Raw genomic sequence first — 16,308 nt, forward strand, 5'->3', positions numbered from 1 at the left:
TTTGTATTTGTTTGTTTTTTTTTTTCTCTCTCTGTTTTCTCCTATGCGTCATCAGGGCTTCTATAGAGAGGTACACGACATGCCTTGTTCACTTTTTTTCTTTGTAAGCTTCTAGGTTGATCAGTTAAGATGTACCTACACTCTAAGAGGCATTTCGCGTGGGAGGGGAAAAAGTGCCATTCCGGAACACTTCCCCACTCCCTTTTCAATAGTCCTAAGAGTCAGAATTCTTGACCACGTCAGAAATGATACGTGATCAAAGATGCCCAATTTTTGCCCAAAAAGTCGGACAATAAAAACCTGACTGGGATTTCACGTTAGCTAACATGGAGGTGTCAATCAAACAGGTAGAGAGGTTATTAATTACATTATTTGGCGGGTAATTCAAGAAAAACTAAAACAGGTGGCGACCAGTCGTGAAAACGAATGCGTTGTAACTAGCTTCAATGGATCTTTTTGTTTAGTCGCTGCTCTCAGATAGACGTGGCAGATAAAAGTACTGCTTCTTAACAAATGCACCAACGATCTATGATCTAAGAATCTTTTGGTCCTCAAGGGAGAATACCAAGTTTATTCATAACTGGAGGACAATTTGAATGGCGATAATTGTGAAATGGCATCAAGCGCCTCCATCTTCGATCTTTTCAAGGAAGCTTTTTGTGGCAACTGTCGTTCTTATCATCTTCATCGTTTACGTGTCCAACTTGGGAAAGATGATGAGCGTGACAGATGACGATGACAAAGAGTACATACAGTACATAACAGGAATGGGAAAAACAGAAAAATTCAGGTGTGTTGGTTTGAAGTGTTGCAACAATAACCGGCGTGGCGGGGGTACAAAGGAAGGGGGGAGGGGAAAGGGCGGTTTTGGTGCAGATAATGAGGTAGGATTCTCGCAGCTCGCTGCACGAGCGTTTCTTTGGGGACATCAGAGAAGCGAACGAGAGTTTCGATAGCTTTAATCTCAAGGATGTATATATAGAAACTCAAACAAGTGTCGAATTTTTAATCCTAAAACAACTAATTGATAGAAAATGTTTTTGCTGGGGTTTTTAACTTAGAAATGCCGCACAAACGCAAAATGAACTCGAGGAGTAATACCTCGACAATTCAGAACAAGTCAGTTAAAAAATAAAAAAGTGTCATTGGTTTCAATTGATTGTTTATTAAGCTTACTTAATACAGAAAAAAAAGAAACCCTTACGTCTGAAAGGAAAGAGAGACCAATGATAGTTTATCTTTTATATTCTTTCCTTAATTGAGGATACTAATTTCTTGTTGTTTTTTCTTTCAATCGACAGTACCACGCCAAACACCTGTCAACCAAAAGAACACGTGCTTTTCTTGAAAACCCACAAGACAGGCAGCAGTACAATCACAAACATACTCAACAGATATGGAGACTTTCACAACTTGACTTTCGCTCTTCCCCAAGATGGTTTCTTTAATTTCTTCTGGCCTCTGTCGTTCGAAAGTACTTTTATAGCGGATCTTAAAGGTAAAAGACCGAATATTTTCTCCAATCACGCGAGATGGAACAGAAAATCGATGACTGAGCTGATGAGACCGAATGCAGTTTTTATTACCATCCTTCGAAATCCTGTCTCGCAGTTTGAATCAACGTTTTCTTACATGGAATTTGCTCAGTTGCTTAGAATCAAAGATTCAAAAAATTCCTTAGCGACTTTTTTTGTCGATCCTATCAATACCTTGGCAAAACTCTCAGATCTTTCAGAATCTGGATCTGTCTTTCCATATCTAAACTTGCTGAAAAATGGACAATTTTTTGACTTGGGATTGGAAAAAGAGCAATATTTTACCGATAAAAAGATAAAAGAGGCGTTAAATGAAATCGATGGAAGTTTTCACCTCGTCCTCCTGATGGAGTATTTTGACGAGTCACTCATTTTACTCGCCCGAGAGCTCTGTTGGGATATTCGAGATGTTGTGTATTTTAGGCTCAACCAACGGAAATCCTCCGACGCTAATACAAACCTTTCTGAAGAACTTGTGCAGAAGATTCGGCAGTGGAACAGAGCTGATGTATTACTTTATAATTATTTTAACAGAACGTTTTGGAACAAAATTGAAAAGCTCGGGAATGTGTTTTGGATTGACGTTCATCGCTTGAGAAATTACAACAAGATGTTGGAGGAAGAGTGTTTACTCCCTGGGGAACATTTTGGAAAGGCGTACGCCAAGCAGTCGAAGTTTATCAAGGGGTACGCTTTGAAGGAGAATATCACTCCTCAATTGAGGCTTCTTTGTGGAAAAATGATAACCAATGAGATTGACTATATGGAATATTTAAGAAAAAAAGCCTTAAATTAGAACTTACTGCAGCTGATCACGATGCGTTCCCTATTTTTCTTATATCTGGGTAGCATTGAAAAAGAGTCCGGTAAAAAAAAGTACTGACATTTTATTATTTAAACATACGACTAAATTGGGTCGTTATTTCGTACCCAAAGTCGTTTCTTGCCCAGTCGTATCTAATCCAGCTGGTTACGATTCGTATGCAGGTACGGTGGGGGAGTATAACAAGGTGATTTGGTTTTATCAACTGAGTTAATAATCAGCCACCGTAAAAAGCTTTAAGCTGATGTTTCGAGCGATTCATATCCAGTCAGTTGAATCGCTTGGTATACATTAAGTATTTTACAGCAAGATTAAGTTAGACTAAATGAATAAACGAAAATAAATGAATTTATAATTTCATTTTGCCATACTAGGGCAATGGATCACGTAAAATAAGTCACGGTATTACACTGTAGAGCAGGGCAAAAATACGTATAGAAACGGTCCGTGCGATCTAGATGTGACAGATTTTTAGACATGACTTTTTCAGCAAAAAGCTTCAAGCACACAACAATATTTTGGTTATCAAGAATTCTTTTTGGTTTCTTTTGCGGTTTTTTTTTTCTTGTCCCACATACTCCTTATGCGATCGGTATGATGATGATAGAGTGGAAATTGAAATTATTTGTTTTAAGTCACAAAAATGCAATTTCGTTTAATCAAAGAGGGGCGTTGAAGCTATATAACTCAGTTTTCCGCTTGAAAATTACGTTCCTCGGTCTTCAAATTACTCGCTACCTGTTTCTTTTGGGATTCTGCGCAGTAGAGGTTTTCATTTCAAGTTTAGGATCCTCTTTTTACGATCATGGAGGATATAATTGAGGAAAAAATGCATGGTTGTGCACTTTTTTGTAGAGGAGGCATTGTGAACATTGCATAAGCTATCTCTTACCCCTTTGGCTCGTGGCTCAGAATTCCTGACAACAGAACTTTCCTTCTAGTTAATTAAGAAAAATGATCCATTAGTTCAGAGCCCTCGCAAGTATTTTTGAATCTTTGATGGAGTAGTTACTGTTTGCGCAAACACGCTCAGTCGAGAAGCCTATGTTTACGTTGTGGCCTGTTCCTACCCAGACTTCCCACGGCTACGCAAATAATCTGTCGTGAGGTCATGTGCTAATTACTATTTATAGGGTGTGTAAATCACTTCTAAACATGTCGCTGCAACAAGGATATCAAACGCAACCTGTGCAGCAACAACCAGGTATTTTAAAGCTTTTCTTAGATCTCCAAACAAAACGATCGTGATTGCGACTGTAGGTAATGTTTCATGTCTTGTAACTGAGAGAAACTTATTTAAAATATTCGCTGACTTTCGCTCTCGGAGAAAGAGTAGGTACTTGATGTTTTGCTTCCTAATGGTCTTAAAGTTTTTAAGTAGTGTTATTAACAAAACAGAACATGACAACAAACACGAGCAAACTAACGAGCGTCAGCTGAAACACAACTTTCTTCATGTGAAGCAAATGTGCGTGGTTTTTTCGGTAATCGTGTGATTTGCACGCGATCAATTTGGTTTTGCCCCGTTTATTGTTTAACTGCTGCTTTTGCTGTCCATGAAATCAAAGTGAAGTTGACATACAAGTTGTGCCCTACTCCTTTAGGTCCTTCTATCGATTGGTTATAAAACTGCTGACGTTTTTGAGTGTTAATGCATTATGATATTCACAAATGCCATTTCATTTTTTGTTAGCACAAGGTTTTTAACGACTTCACATCCGATTGTTTATAGTGTAGAACGGTTCTTTGCAGGTAGTACGTGCACAGGCTCAACATTTTCCAACAAATTTCCTCAGAATTAAAACGACAAAAAACTGTACGCAAGACGGCAATCAACTCTAGAAAATTGTTAGTTTACTTCACAACTGATGTTGAGATGGACTTTGAAAGGGGATCTATTTTAAGACCTACACTTTGATGGCAGTCTAGGATTGCATGATATTCCCGTGTTAACCCCTCCACGATTAAGTGATACACTTTGCAAAACAAGCTTGAGACTGTGTGATATTTCTGAGAAAGCATAGAGAATTATGTAGTTGGAATGATAGTCATTTGAGTAATTAGTAAAAAAACAATTACACCCCTCAGGGTTATTGAACATTTTTGAATAATTGAAAGTTATTTCTTTGGAGGGTAAGCATGACTAACAACCCAAACTGCTTCATCCATAAGTCTTGCTTGTGGAAATAGCATATGTGTAGAAAAACAAGCATAGAACTGGGAAATTAAGCAGCAGTACAGCAGTGACATTGTTTTGGAAATTAAGAGACATTGTTGTTGTTATGACTGTGAATATATGAAAATCCTATATCATGTGAACTGCAGTTTAAGAAATGAATATGAAAGTGATTTTTGCAGTAATGAACACTACTCAAGCAGTAGTGAAAACATAGCTTGAAAAAAATTGTTTTCTAACATAGAGTAAGAAGAAAAGTGACCTTGTATCTGTTTTGTAACATGGCTACCTAAAGAGCTCTGAAATGATGTTTATGGTACCTTTTATACCAGCAAAACTACAGTGGAGCCTTTCTGACTCAGACTCACTGAATTCAGTCTTTATGTAACTCAAACTTCCTATTCTTTCAAACTGTTGGTTGTTGGACAGGTAATTCTGTGTCAACAACTGAGTTGAAATGTAAATTGGCCACCATAAAGAGTTTAAAGGCTGACATTTCAAGCATTAGCCCTTCATCTATGGCTTTGATGAAGGATTAATGCTTGAAATGTCAGCCTGTTAAATCTTAATGGTGACAATCTTTGCAGGAGTTCCTGGACAGACAAATTGGATGCCTGTTCCTCAGGCACCAATAGGCTGCCCCCCAGGATTGGAATACCTGACTGCAGTTGATCAATTGCTCATTCAACAACAGGTTGAGCTTCTGGAAGGTAATTTGAAGAGAGTGAGAAATGTTCATTTCAGTTGCAACTTATTTTTCAATGTGCCATCATGAATTGAAATCAGCAGGCTCCATAAAAAAGCTGAAACAAAGAGGGCAACTTTGAATATTTTATCAGTAAGATTGTTTATTTAGGGTAAATATGAATGTTGTCCTTTCAACAAGCTTTTCCTCAAAATATTTGACAAACTCCTCTTACTGTTTGGTTAGCTGGAAAGGACATAATATTGTGATCCTTGGATAAAGATTGCTGAGATACAGAATTTGGAGTATTAGATGATCAAGCAAGGAGTGATGGGATGAGTTTGCAGAAATGTTATTACTCACATCTGTAATGGCATTGTCTGTTTTAGAAGGGATCTCCTGATCAGACTCAATCTTTTACATGTGATATGATTCTTGGTTCAGTCAAAATATTTCTTAAGTATCATAAGGGATTAAGGTGGCTTTAATCATATTTTATTCATCAAATGATTGTAAAAATTAACTTTAAAATGTGGACTGATCTTGAACATTAGTTGCAAACATTTTTCTGTTTGGATCAAGTTGATAGCTTTGTACAAGTGACTTCCAGCTTAGCTCTGGTAGGATGGTTTCTATACCTTGATGGCCAAACCAGTCTTAATTTAAGCGTTATACCATAATACATGTTTTTCTTTTTCCTTATTTTCTCTTAGCTTTCACTGGATTTGAATCCAACAACAAATACAAGATATGTAATTCCATGGGTCAACAAGTATATTTTGCTGCTGAAGGTAATTTTGCTAGTGTTGTTTCTTTCAATTTACTATAATTTTAAATAAAATAAATTTTATACATTTTTAACACTAGCGGTATTTTTACAGACACTGACTGCTGCACTCGACAGTGCTGTGGTCCTGGGCGTCCATTTGAAATGAAAGTTTTTGACAATATGCAAAGAGAAGTGATACACCTCTCCCGACCCCTCAGGTGCCAGTGCTGCTGTTGTCCTTGTTGTCTTCAGGAGATTGAAATACAGTCCCCACCAGGGACAGTTATTGGTTATGTGGAACAGAAGTAAGTGAATATGGTAAAACATCTTCATTTTCATTACTGAGCATAAAAGTTACAATCTTTCCTATTCTTCTTACCAACCAAAGGCTTTTGAAAATACAGATCCAAGCTGTTTCTGGAATGTGTGTCACCTATGAGCTCATCCAAGGCAAGAGCTTAGACCCTTTGATCAGAGTCCAGTGTGCAAATAGTGAAATGAATATTACAAATAAATATTAAGTGGGAAAAAAAAAATGCTCAAATGGTAAGAGGCAGACATTCAAATGGGCAGCATGGTGGAGGGTGTGAACAGGAACCACCAGATTATAAGCCCAGCCCCCTTATCCCCTTGCTACACCCAAACACTCAGCCATGCTGCAACTTAGCTTCACCCAAAGTACTCAGCCATTCTTTTTCTGCCACTCTCAAACTACTTTGCCATTTTTCAGTTCAGCCATACCCAAACAACAACACCTGATGCAGTTCAGCCATACCCAAACAACATGGCCTGATGCTGTTCAGCCATACCCAAACAACATGGCCTGATGCAGTTTAGCCACATCCAAATGACCAGGCCATGTAGTAGTCTGCCTTACTCTGACCACTTTACCCCTTACCCTTTACTTACAATTCATGATTTGATTTTGTGACCATAGGTGGACATGGTGGAAAGCCAAATTGGAAATTCAAGATGCACAGCGGCAGCCTATCATGGTAGTCAATGGGCCGTGCTGCCCTTGCAGTTGTGGATCGGATGTTGAATTCCCTGTGAGTCGAGTACTGCTTATTCTGCAGCCTAGTGTGATTAGATAACGAGAAAGGGAGGGGTGAGAGAGTGACTATGTCCATGCTTCATGTTTGTAATGGTTTCTGAATTGTGTTTAGTTATGTGTTCTTTTGAAGAGATATCTTGTTCCCACAGCTCAATTCTATGGATGGAAGCAGTGAAATTGGAATGATCAGCAAGCAGTGGACTGGACTCGCAAGAGAGATGTTTACTGATGCTGAGAACTTTGGAGTGCGATGTAAGGACAGAGCAGAGATATTTTCCTTTGAAAAGTCCATGCAATGAAGTACAAAGAGATTCAAAATATTTCCGTTATACACCCAGGGCTTCCTCGTCAGATCACGGCGAAGTGGCTCGTTTCTGAGATTACACTTCACCGAATCTCCCTTAGGCAAAAATTTTGCAAGGTTCATATTAGAATGCGGGTAAACTTAGTTTCTTAGATCTTGGTTTTGCTTAGGTAGCCTACGTCGCCCCATCTCACTGTCGCCTCCAAGCTGGTAACTTCGTCGCCTCGTATTACACGGTTTGAAACAAAAAATATTGGAAATATTTATGGGTTATCTAAAAAACAAAATGAAGCGTGAACAAAATGAAATTCAGGAAAAATTATACCCAAGTGTTAAATGAAGAGGCTAGACCTTTTCTTTCCTATTTGCTGTGCCTCAGGTTTTTAATTCAGTTTTTTATTTCACTCTTTGTTTTTTGTCAGTCCCTTTGGATCTGGACGTCAAGTACAAAGCCATACTAATGGGAGCTACCTTTCTCATTGTAAGTACAGACAGAGCGCACGTTACATTTCTTACAACTGCAAAAGTTCTGTGCCACGTCAGCGATTTTGTTTAGGGAGATTCTTGTGAGTTTAAGAAACATTTAAAAATATAACGTCCATTGAAAGACTGAAATTTTTCTTACCTACTCAAATTTTTGAAGCTAGTCGATGACCTGAGCTACGTTTTGGCGTCTTCTTTGATCTGCTACTAAACAGACGCACGGAAAAAGGGAATATTTTTATGTTATATTGTTGTTATAAAGAAGCAGAATTTTGTTAATGGTGATGTTATTTATGCTTTTTTCCTCCATTAGATCATTTGTAAGATCAAATAAAAATGTGTGTGTCATTCAGTATACTATTTAACCTTTAAACTCCCATGAGTGATCAAGACAGACTTTCTCCTTACAATATCGCTACAACATCGACCAGATAAGTGATGAGAATAAAGAAAAATATCAATTTGGGGATGATTAGTCGATCCAATACTAAATTCTCTGAACTAACACTTTAAGAATTGTATGGTTGTCAGTGAGGAGAATGACAAATTTGATCTGGAAGTTAAAGGGTTAATTACCTCTATGTGATGAGAATATCAGCAACACTCGGCGCCGCCTTATGTACCTTTTTTTTGTTCTCACTACGTTTTGTCGTCATCCGGGATCTATCACTGGAAAAACACGTCCTGCAACATTGCATCAATTTAATTCTAATGACTTGATTTATTTCTTAACTTTTAGGACTTCATGTTCTTTGAACACAGCAACAATTAAACGATCGCTGTGAGTTCACGTGCAGCCAGTTTAAAAAGAAGGAAGATTATTTCAGGGCACCTCTTATATGATCAACGCTACAGTCTTTAACATGTAATAAATGCACGTATATTCTAAGACATGTTATCTGCTTGACACCTTTGTAAGCTTTAAACTCCGGCAATATCAATTAGTAACCCTCCCTTCTCTAGTCACGAACAGTACCTTGTTTATTAGTGGAGAGAATTTTGTGTTCAATCAAGGAACGCCTTGCAACTGATGAAGTGTCTCTTCTCCTTACCTTTTCGCGGAACAAGGTATTGAAATTAGACGGGGAAGTTACATGTTAGAGATTTCTTAGAGTAAAAGGGTATAATGCCGATGGGATTTTTTTATGCAAGTTAAATAATGGAACAAAATGTTAACGTTGACACTTAAAATGTAAAAGGTATATTGTGCGGAAATAGCTCAAGGATTTTGATCAGAAGATTCATGTCCTCGGACAGACTGAAAAGAAGATGATAGGGAACCTGTATTTCTGGATGTACTGCGTACACCTGTGTTTTCTCGCTATTGCTGGTTTTCAGTGTCACGCCATTCAAAATAGATCAAAATAAAAAATAAAAACCGTTCAATCGATTTAGTGTAGAATCTGGAAATAGAAAGAAGCTAGATATGTAAAGACTCTCGCCAAGATTCAGGTCACAGCAATTTTTCTTACGGAAGATATGAGGAGAAACGTTTTTCCCAAATTTATAGAGATTTGTATGGAGCCGCCATGCTGGTGCCCACCTGGATGGGCACCAACATGGCGGCCGGAAACCAGCAGAAACATCTGTCACTGAGTTTTGCTACAAAAGCGTGAATTTATCTCTCTAAGAACTCATAAACGTAACAATAATACTTTATTCTAATACAAGAACTGTTCAGATAGCTGAATTTCCCTAAATAAGTCACCTTTTAAACCAACATAACAGCTCTCTCGCTCGTCATGTAAAGGCCACGTCACGCAAAAGCTTAGAAATTCAAGAGTAGTCTATCAATAAACCAAGAACCCATTTGGAGTGAAAATTTGTCTGAATATTAGTTTTTAGCTGCTCTAATACATCATGAAAGTAAAATCTCAGGAGGATCAATAGTTCTGAAGTCTGAAATTTAGTGACGTCACGTGAAAACCAGCAATAGCAGTAAGTTCATACACATTCGTGGGAGAATACCGCGCGAGTAAATTACTTTATACATAATTATTGCACTGTGTATCAATAAAAATGTTGCAGAAAAACCTCAAAGTTATCCAGCAGTTGGAATATACAGTTATCAAGGTGCGCTACCACATAGCCTCTACATGACTAAGACTGTTCATCTGACTCGTCCTGAGGCTTTTACCTTTTTGATAGAGGGCGTGGGAGATTGTTTGGTCACTTTCAAACTTGAGAATCATTTTGCATTGAGACACGAAACACTGATCGACGGAAACTAGCGTTGTTTCCTCTTTTCTGGCGTTAAGCCGCGTCTTTTTTCAAAAATTCTGCAATGTTTAGGACAGGGTAGTCTACTAACGCAGAGAAACCACAACACAAATCACACTATCCGTTCTTCCTGGTTTGCTTATGATTTTCCATGCTAGAATACCCAGCGTGTTCTGTCTCAGTTTCAGGCCCATGGTTGGTGAAACGAGCGGAAAATACTGCCGCTTTTTTTTCCTTCTCACGAAGCGATGCTCAAGTTTGTTTCCACCTAACGAGAGCTCAGATGGCTTGAAAATTCTGATGTCCTTTGCAGCTGTACTCTACAATGTCACGCAATGCCTTAGTAGCGTTACGGAATATGATGAATTTTAATTCTACTGTTCCATATATCAAAGTTTGAGGTTTTACGAAACCCTGGAGACAAGCTTTTATATCCGGTAATTTTCTGGGAACTGATTATTCTAACCGGCTACCGGCTTTGGGGTTTATCATTTATTTGTATCATGTGATCGCCATAGTTCTAGGAATTCCCTGCTAAAACAGTGTTGCGTGTGATGTTCGGTATTCACTGCAGAAGCGAGGTATAAAGCTAGACAACAGAAATGGCCAGCAATAATTTGGAGAGCGAAATCCATACTCTCAGAGAAAAACTCAAGAACTATAAAGTTGGAAGTATCGAGGGCTTGCATTCTTTCTCAGACGCTCTCGAAGGAGAAATGGAAGGATTGCAGATACGGCTGGCCGTGTTTGGCATGAGTGGTTGTGGGAAAGCGTCGCTTGTTAACTCAATTTGGAAGACTTTATATGGCCGAGAAAATGCCCCTGCAAAAGAACAATCATCTGGAGCGGAAAGATCACAATTCCTGGAGGATTTTCACTCGCAATCGGGGACAGAAGATGGCCGTTGCGGCTTTGTATTCCTTGTCACAAGAGGTTTTCTCTTCGATTTTAACAGAGCTGAAGAAAGTAGGTATTTAGTTTAACTGTTCTTGTTACCTGTGACATTTGATCAGTTAACAAACTGAAAGATATCTTCAAGCTTAGCGACTTTTATTTTCTAATACTAAGAGAATTCGTCAAGCCGACAACAGTAGTCGGCTTGACGAGGGGTTAGCCCTGAAAAATCGTCGGCCTTGAACCCTTTTACGATGGCCAATTTACATTATCAACTCAGTTGACAAAACCAAATTATCTCGTTAAAAAAACAGCGATCCGAAAGTAACGGCCTTGTTGGTTTAAATTTTTCCAGGGTAGTTGAATTTCATTTATCTTACGGGAAGCAAAATATATTCATTCAAAGTCATTATTCAATTTCAGCTTTCGGTTTCTGCGCCAAAGGCGGAAGTAGTATGTAACGCAAGATTTGACAGGGCTTGCGTGACATGGTCGATAATTAATGTTACAATAGGCATGCGCTTTAAAAGACCTTCAGTTGCCAATTTTGTATTTAACCTTTAAGAAATTACAAACAGAGAAGTATTGTATATGACTAAAGCAGCTACTTCAGGAAATTCTCAGAGTGAGAAAAATAGCAAAGAGCTGACAAACTCCTTTGACTCAAATCAGCAAAAAAGGCTCCGAACTCTTAATCTTTTCAACACCCCCTTGGCCGTCGTTGTAATGCTCTCTCCAGTATATTTTTCACTGATTGTAGTTAGGGAATCTGGTGCTAATACTGGTGGAGATAATAAAATGGTACATAATGAGAAAAACCGTACGATATATTCCGTTGTATGATTTGCGTAGCTTCCAGTTATGTTTAAAAAAAATCACTGAAGATATTTCCTTTGCCTCTAGACGAACTCTTCAGAATATTATACGGCATCGTTTCTGTGGGACAGCTTATAGAGCGAGGAGACTGGGCTGAAAAAATGGCCGAAGACGCTGGTCAAGCTGCTCACAGGCTCGAAAAACCTCCGGTTGCAGACCAAGTTCATGTGGTATTGTGGGTAATCAAGGCTAACGACATTCGTTTCGTGAATGGCCGGTATCTGGACAAGTTCAATTTCGTGAGGCAAAAATTAAACGCGGAAGGTGAGAGTTGGTAACTAAACATCTTTGCTTTGTATTTGTGCCCAAGTTTTGATTATAATCACTGTAAACCCCAAAGGAACTCAACCGGGAACTCAAAGGGGCCAAAGATCGCCTTCTCACGTTACCCATAATGGACAATTTTTTTTTCAATTGAAATTTTGATCTCATTCCCAACTAGAATTATTATTATTTCAAAAATTCGAGTTTTGTTATTCCGAAATAAACATTTCCAGAGAAATAGTCTGAGTAACTAATTTCTCTAGTGAACAACCGGAATCCTTGCCGAAAAAAATCTGAGTTGTTTGATTTACACCATTCCCCCACCCATGGTTTCATGGCATTTTATCCTTGGCCAAAGAAATTCTGAGATATTCTGGAGACTCCATTTCCAATCATTATCCCTGTTTGTCTTTGAGTTCTTTTTTTTTTAATGTATTTTTGAAGGTGTTACGATAATTACGGTTTTAACCCACGATGACAAATTGGACTCTGAAGAACGCAATGAAGCTAAAAAGAACGCCATGGAAGTGACCGGAAGTAAGAAGGCTCAAACATTTGTCATTGCTAATTGGCTAAGAGAACAGGAAGAATACGACATTAGGTACCAACGGGAGGTGTTGAAAATGTTGCACACTGCTCTTGGGTGCGGTGAGCGCTCTGTGCGGTCTCGGCAGATTCAACGGAAACTTAATAAACAGTGAAAGACACTGACTGATAGCGAAACTCTTCGCGTTTTAGGGTAGAGCTTCATCTTTTATTTGTGAATATAGCGATCTTTTTTATGACATTGACAGCCTTTTATTATTTCTGCTGGTCCAGATAATTGCTTTGAAGTGACCTCCCCTTCATTGGAAGTAAAGCAGTGCGCCGTAGTAGGACAGCGAACTTGCTTTTCTATGAAATAAGTCTTCCGTTTGAAGAACATACAAGGCTTTTCTGTGACTTCAATTTAAATTCAGTTACAAATTATAGCCAACTTTTTATTTGATGAAAGCTAATTCTCAATATGTATTCAGCTCTCGGCTTTTTAGGAGACAAGAATTAGTGATCTATTCAAACTGGTCTCGCTTGCTTTCATACAATGAGAAAGGGGAGGCCTGGGGTGGGAACTCTCAACAGCACTGTAGAGAGAAAAAGTTGGGATGGGAGGAAGGGTAAGGGGTAAAAACTGTCGAGAGAGACTAGGAGAGAGTAGAGTGCAAATGAAAACAGATGATCTGTCAAAACGCTATTTCACGGACGTACGAGGCAAATCGGATTCTCCTTGTGGACAGTCGAGTGAGACCGCTGACAATATTACAGTAGACAACGTATAAGCGAGCACTATTTCAGTAACACATAGTTATCCTTAGTCATAACTAGGATAAACGTCAATGAAATGGTTTATAAAAGTCAGCTGAAACAACTTAAAAAGGGATTTACATTTATTAGATATTATTATCAATAAATGCTTCGTCCTTGGAAAAATTGTGATGGTAATCTTTTCATATTAACCTATTATGTCTTATCACACATCATTTTTAACCATGTGAACCCAATGTTAATGATGCAGCTTGGATGGGAAGCTATTTTGGTCACAACTGGCCAATCACGACCGACTTACGCCACGTGAGTCTTGTAGCCAATGGCACCTCGCGGAAAACTGACCTATCAGTTTTCACGGACCATACCAGCAAAACTCGAAATACAAAATAATCTCTCGGTGATTCTGATTACGACTTCCGCTGAGGAAGTCGAAACGTCAGTCACTTCTTATGGGGACGGTGGTTTCCTGGACTTTTTCTCATGTCAAAATCACATTCCTTTTTTCCGAATAAAAAGCAACCTCTTCAACATAACTGACCGAAAGTAATGGCAACGAATTTTGATCACGAAAAATGGTCCGTTGCATCAACTATTCTGCAGCCTAATGTGATTAGATAACGAGAAAGGGAGGGGTGAAAGAGTGACTATGTCCATGCTTCATGTTTGTAATGGTTTCTGAATTGTGTTTAGGTATGTGTTACTCTTTTGAAGAGATATCTTGTTCCCACAGCTCAATTCTTTGGATGGAAGCAGTGAAATTGGAATGATTAGCAAGCAGTGGACTGGACTCGCAAGAGAGATGTTTACTGATGCTGAGAACTTTGGAGTACGATGTAAGGACAGAACAGAGATATTTTCCTTTGTAAAGTCCATGCAACGAAGTACAGAGAGATTCAAAATATTTCCGCTATACACCCAGGGCTTCCTCGTCAGATCACGGTGAAATGGCTCGTTTCTAAGATTACTCTTCACCGAATCTCCCCTATGCAAAAATTTTGCAAGGTTCATATTAGAATGCGGGTAAACTTAGTTTCTTAGATCTTGGTTTTGCTTAGGTAGCCTACGTTGCCCCATCTCACTGTCGCCCTGTCAAGTCGGTAACTTCGAAGGTAACTTCGTCGCCTCGTATTACACGGTTTGAAACAAAAAATATTGGAAATATTTATGGGTTATCTAAAAAACAAAATGAAGCGTGAACAAAATGAAATTCAGGAAAAATTATACCCAAGTGTTAAATGAAGAGGCTAGACCTTTTCTTTCCTATTTGCTGTGCCTCAGGTTTTTAATTCAGTTTTTTATTTCACTCTTTGTTTTTTGTCAGTCCCTTTGGATCTGGACGTCAAGTACAAAGCCATACTAATGGGAGCTACCTTTCTCATTGTAAGTACAGACAGAGCGCACGTTACATTTCTTACAACTGCAAAAGTTCTGTGCCACGTCAGCGATTTTGTTTAGGGAGATTCTTGTGAGTTTAAGAAACATTTAAAAATATAACGTCCATTGAAAGACTGAAATTTTTCTTACCTACTCAAATTTTTGAAGCTAGTCGATGACCTGAGCTACGTTTTGGCGTCTTCTTTGATCTGCTACTAAACAGACGCACGGAAAAAGGGAATATTTTTATGTTATATTGTTGTTATAAAGAAGCAGAATTTTGTTAATGGTGATGTTATTTATGCTTTTTTCCTCCATTAGATCATTTGTAAGATCAAATAAAAATGTGTGTGTCATTCAGTATACTATTTAACCTTTAAACTCCCATGAGTGATCAAGACAGACTTTCTCCTTACAATATCGCTACAACATCGACCAGATAAGTGATGAGAATAAAGAAAAATATCAATTTGGGGATGATTAGTCGATCCAATACTAAATTCTCTGAACTAACATTTTAAGAATTGTATGGTTGACAGTGAGGAGAATGACAAATTTGATCTGGGAGTTAAAGGGTTAATTACCTCTATGTGATGAGAATATCAGCAACACTCGGCGCCGCCTTATGTACCTTTTTTTTGTTCTCACTACGTTTTGTCGTCATCCGGGATCTATCACTGGAAAAACACGTCCTGCAACATTGCATCAATTTGATTCGAATGACTTGATTTATTTCTTAACTTTTAGGACTTCATGTTCTTTGAACACAGCAACAATTAAACGATCGCTGTGAGTTCACGTGCAGCCAGTTTAAAAAGAAGGAAGATTATTTCAGGGCACCTCTTATATGATCAACGCTACAGTCTTTAACATTTAATAAATGCATGTATATTCTAAGACATGTTATCTGCTTGACACCTTTGTAAGCTTTAAACTCCGGCAGTTCCAATTAGTAATCCTTCCTTCACTAGTCACGAACAGTACCTTGTTTATTAGTGAAGAGAATTTTGTGTTTAATCAAGGAACGCCTTGCAACCGATGAAGTGTCTCTTCTCCTTACCTTTTCGCGGAACAATGTATTGAAATTGGACGGGGAAGTTACATGTTAGAGATTTCTTAGAGTAAAAGGGTAAAATGCCGATGGGATTTTTTTTATGCAAGTTAAATAATGGAACAAAATGTTAACGTTGACACTTAAAATGTAAAAGGTATATTGTGCGGAAATAGCTCAAGGATTTTGATCAGAAGATTCATGTCTTCTCGGACAGGCTAAAAAGAAGATGATAGAGAACCTGTATTTCTTGATGAACTGCGTACACCTGTGTTTTCTCGCTATAGTAGTAAGTTCATACACGTTCGTGGGAGAATACCGCGCCAGTAAATTACTTTATACATAATTATTGCACCATGTATCAATAAAAATTTTGCAGAAAAACCTCAACGTTATCCAGCAGTTGGAATATACAGTTATTAAGGTGCGCTACCACATAGCTTCTACATGACTAAGACTGTTCATCTGCATGACAGGACGGAAAATGCGTGCACT

At 38.3% G+C, this 16,308-nt stretch overlaps 3 protein-coding genes across 4 annotated transcripts; all 3 read left to right on the top strand.

The window, feature by feature from the left end:
* Positions 1–242: 242 nt before the first annotated feature.
* LOC113676165 (galactosylceramide sulfotransferase) lies at positions 243–2,718 on the top strand. The gene is made up of 2 exons (XM_027192785.2): positions 243–790; positions 1,302–2,718. Exons 1-2 carry the CDS (start codon positions 597–599, stop codon positions 2,329–2,331), a joined length of 1,224 nt encoding a protein of 407 aa, XP_027048586.2. The 5' UTR covers positions 243–596; the 3' UTR covers positions 2,332–2,718.
* A 709-nt stretch (positions 2,719–3,427) lies between these two features.
* On the top strand, positions 3,428–16,197 carry LOC113676295 (phospholipid scramblase 2). Of its 2 annotated transcripts, none has more exons than XM_089209765.1 (8): positions 3,428–3,562; positions 5,122–5,244; positions 5,933–6,010; positions 6,101–6,293; positions 6,926–7,037; positions 14,119–14,221; positions 14,710–14,768; positions 15,510–16,197. In XM_089209765.1, exons 1-8 carry the CDS (start codon positions 3,514–3,516, stop codon positions 15,540–15,542), a joined length of 750 nt encoding a protein of 249 aa, XP_089065891.1. In that variant the 5' UTR covers positions 3,428–3,513; the 3' UTR covers positions 15,543–16,197. The 2 variants fall into 2 exon arrangements, with proteins under 2 accessions (XP_089065891.1, XP_027048747.2); XM_027192946.2 differs by lacking the exons at positions 14,119–14,221; positions 14,710–14,768; positions 15,510–16,197 and adding exons at positions 7,192–7,294; positions 7,769–7,827; positions 8,569–9,869 and having other exon boundaries at positions 3,429–3,562.
* LOC149044594 (uncharacterized) lies at positions 10,384–13,550 on the top strand. Its single transcript, XM_089209764.1, has 3 exons — positions 10,384–11,015; positions 11,847–12,083; positions 12,528–13,550. Exons 1-3 carry the CDS (start codon positions 10,652–10,654, stop codon positions 12,782–12,784), a joined length of 858 nt encoding a protein of 285 aa, XP_089065890.1. The 5' UTR covers positions 10,384–10,651; the 3' UTR covers positions 12,785–13,550.
* Positions 16,198–16,308: the final 111 nt, after the last annotated feature.

Source organism: Pocillopora damicornis, chromosome 6, assembly GCF_964200805.1.
Source record: "Pocillopora damicornis chromosome 6, jaPocDami1.2, whole genome shotgun sequence".
NCBI classification, from domain to species: domain Eukaryota; kingdom Metazoa; phylum Cnidaria; class Anthozoa; order Scleractinia; family Pocilloporidae; genus Pocillopora; species Pocillopora damicornis.

Coding starts and splice junctions, on each gene's coding strand:
- LOC113676165 (XM_027192785.2), top strand. CDS start 597: ATGGCGATAATTGTGAAATGGCATCAAGCGCCTCCATCTTCGATCTTT. Junction 791..1,301: donor GGAAAAACAGAAAAATTCAG/GTGTGTTGGTTT, acceptor TTCAATCGACAG/TACCACGCCAAACACCTGTC.
- LOC113676295 (XM_089209765.1), top strand. CDS start 3,514: ATGTCGCTGCAACAAGGATATCAAACGCAACCTGTGCAGCAACAACCA. Junction 3,563..5,121: donor ACCTGTGCAGCAACAACCAG/GTATTTTAAAGC, acceptor CAATCTTTGCAG/GAGTTCCTGGACAGACAAAT. Junction 6,294..6,925: donor ATTGGTTATGTGGAACAGAA/GTAAGTGAATAT, acceptor TTGTGACCATAG/GTGGACATGGTGGAAAGCCA.
- LOC149044594 (XM_089209764.1), top strand. CDS start 10,652: ATGGCCAGCAATAATTTGGAGAGCGAAATCCATACTCTCAGAGAAAAA. Junction 11,016..11,846: donor TTTTAACAGAGCTGAAGAAA/GTAGGTATTTAG, acceptor CTTTGCCTCTAG/ACGAACTCTTCAGAATATTA. Junction 12,084..12,527: donor GCAAAAATTAAACGCGGAAG/GTGAGAGTTGGT, acceptor GTATTTTTGAAG/GTGTTACGATAATTACGGTT.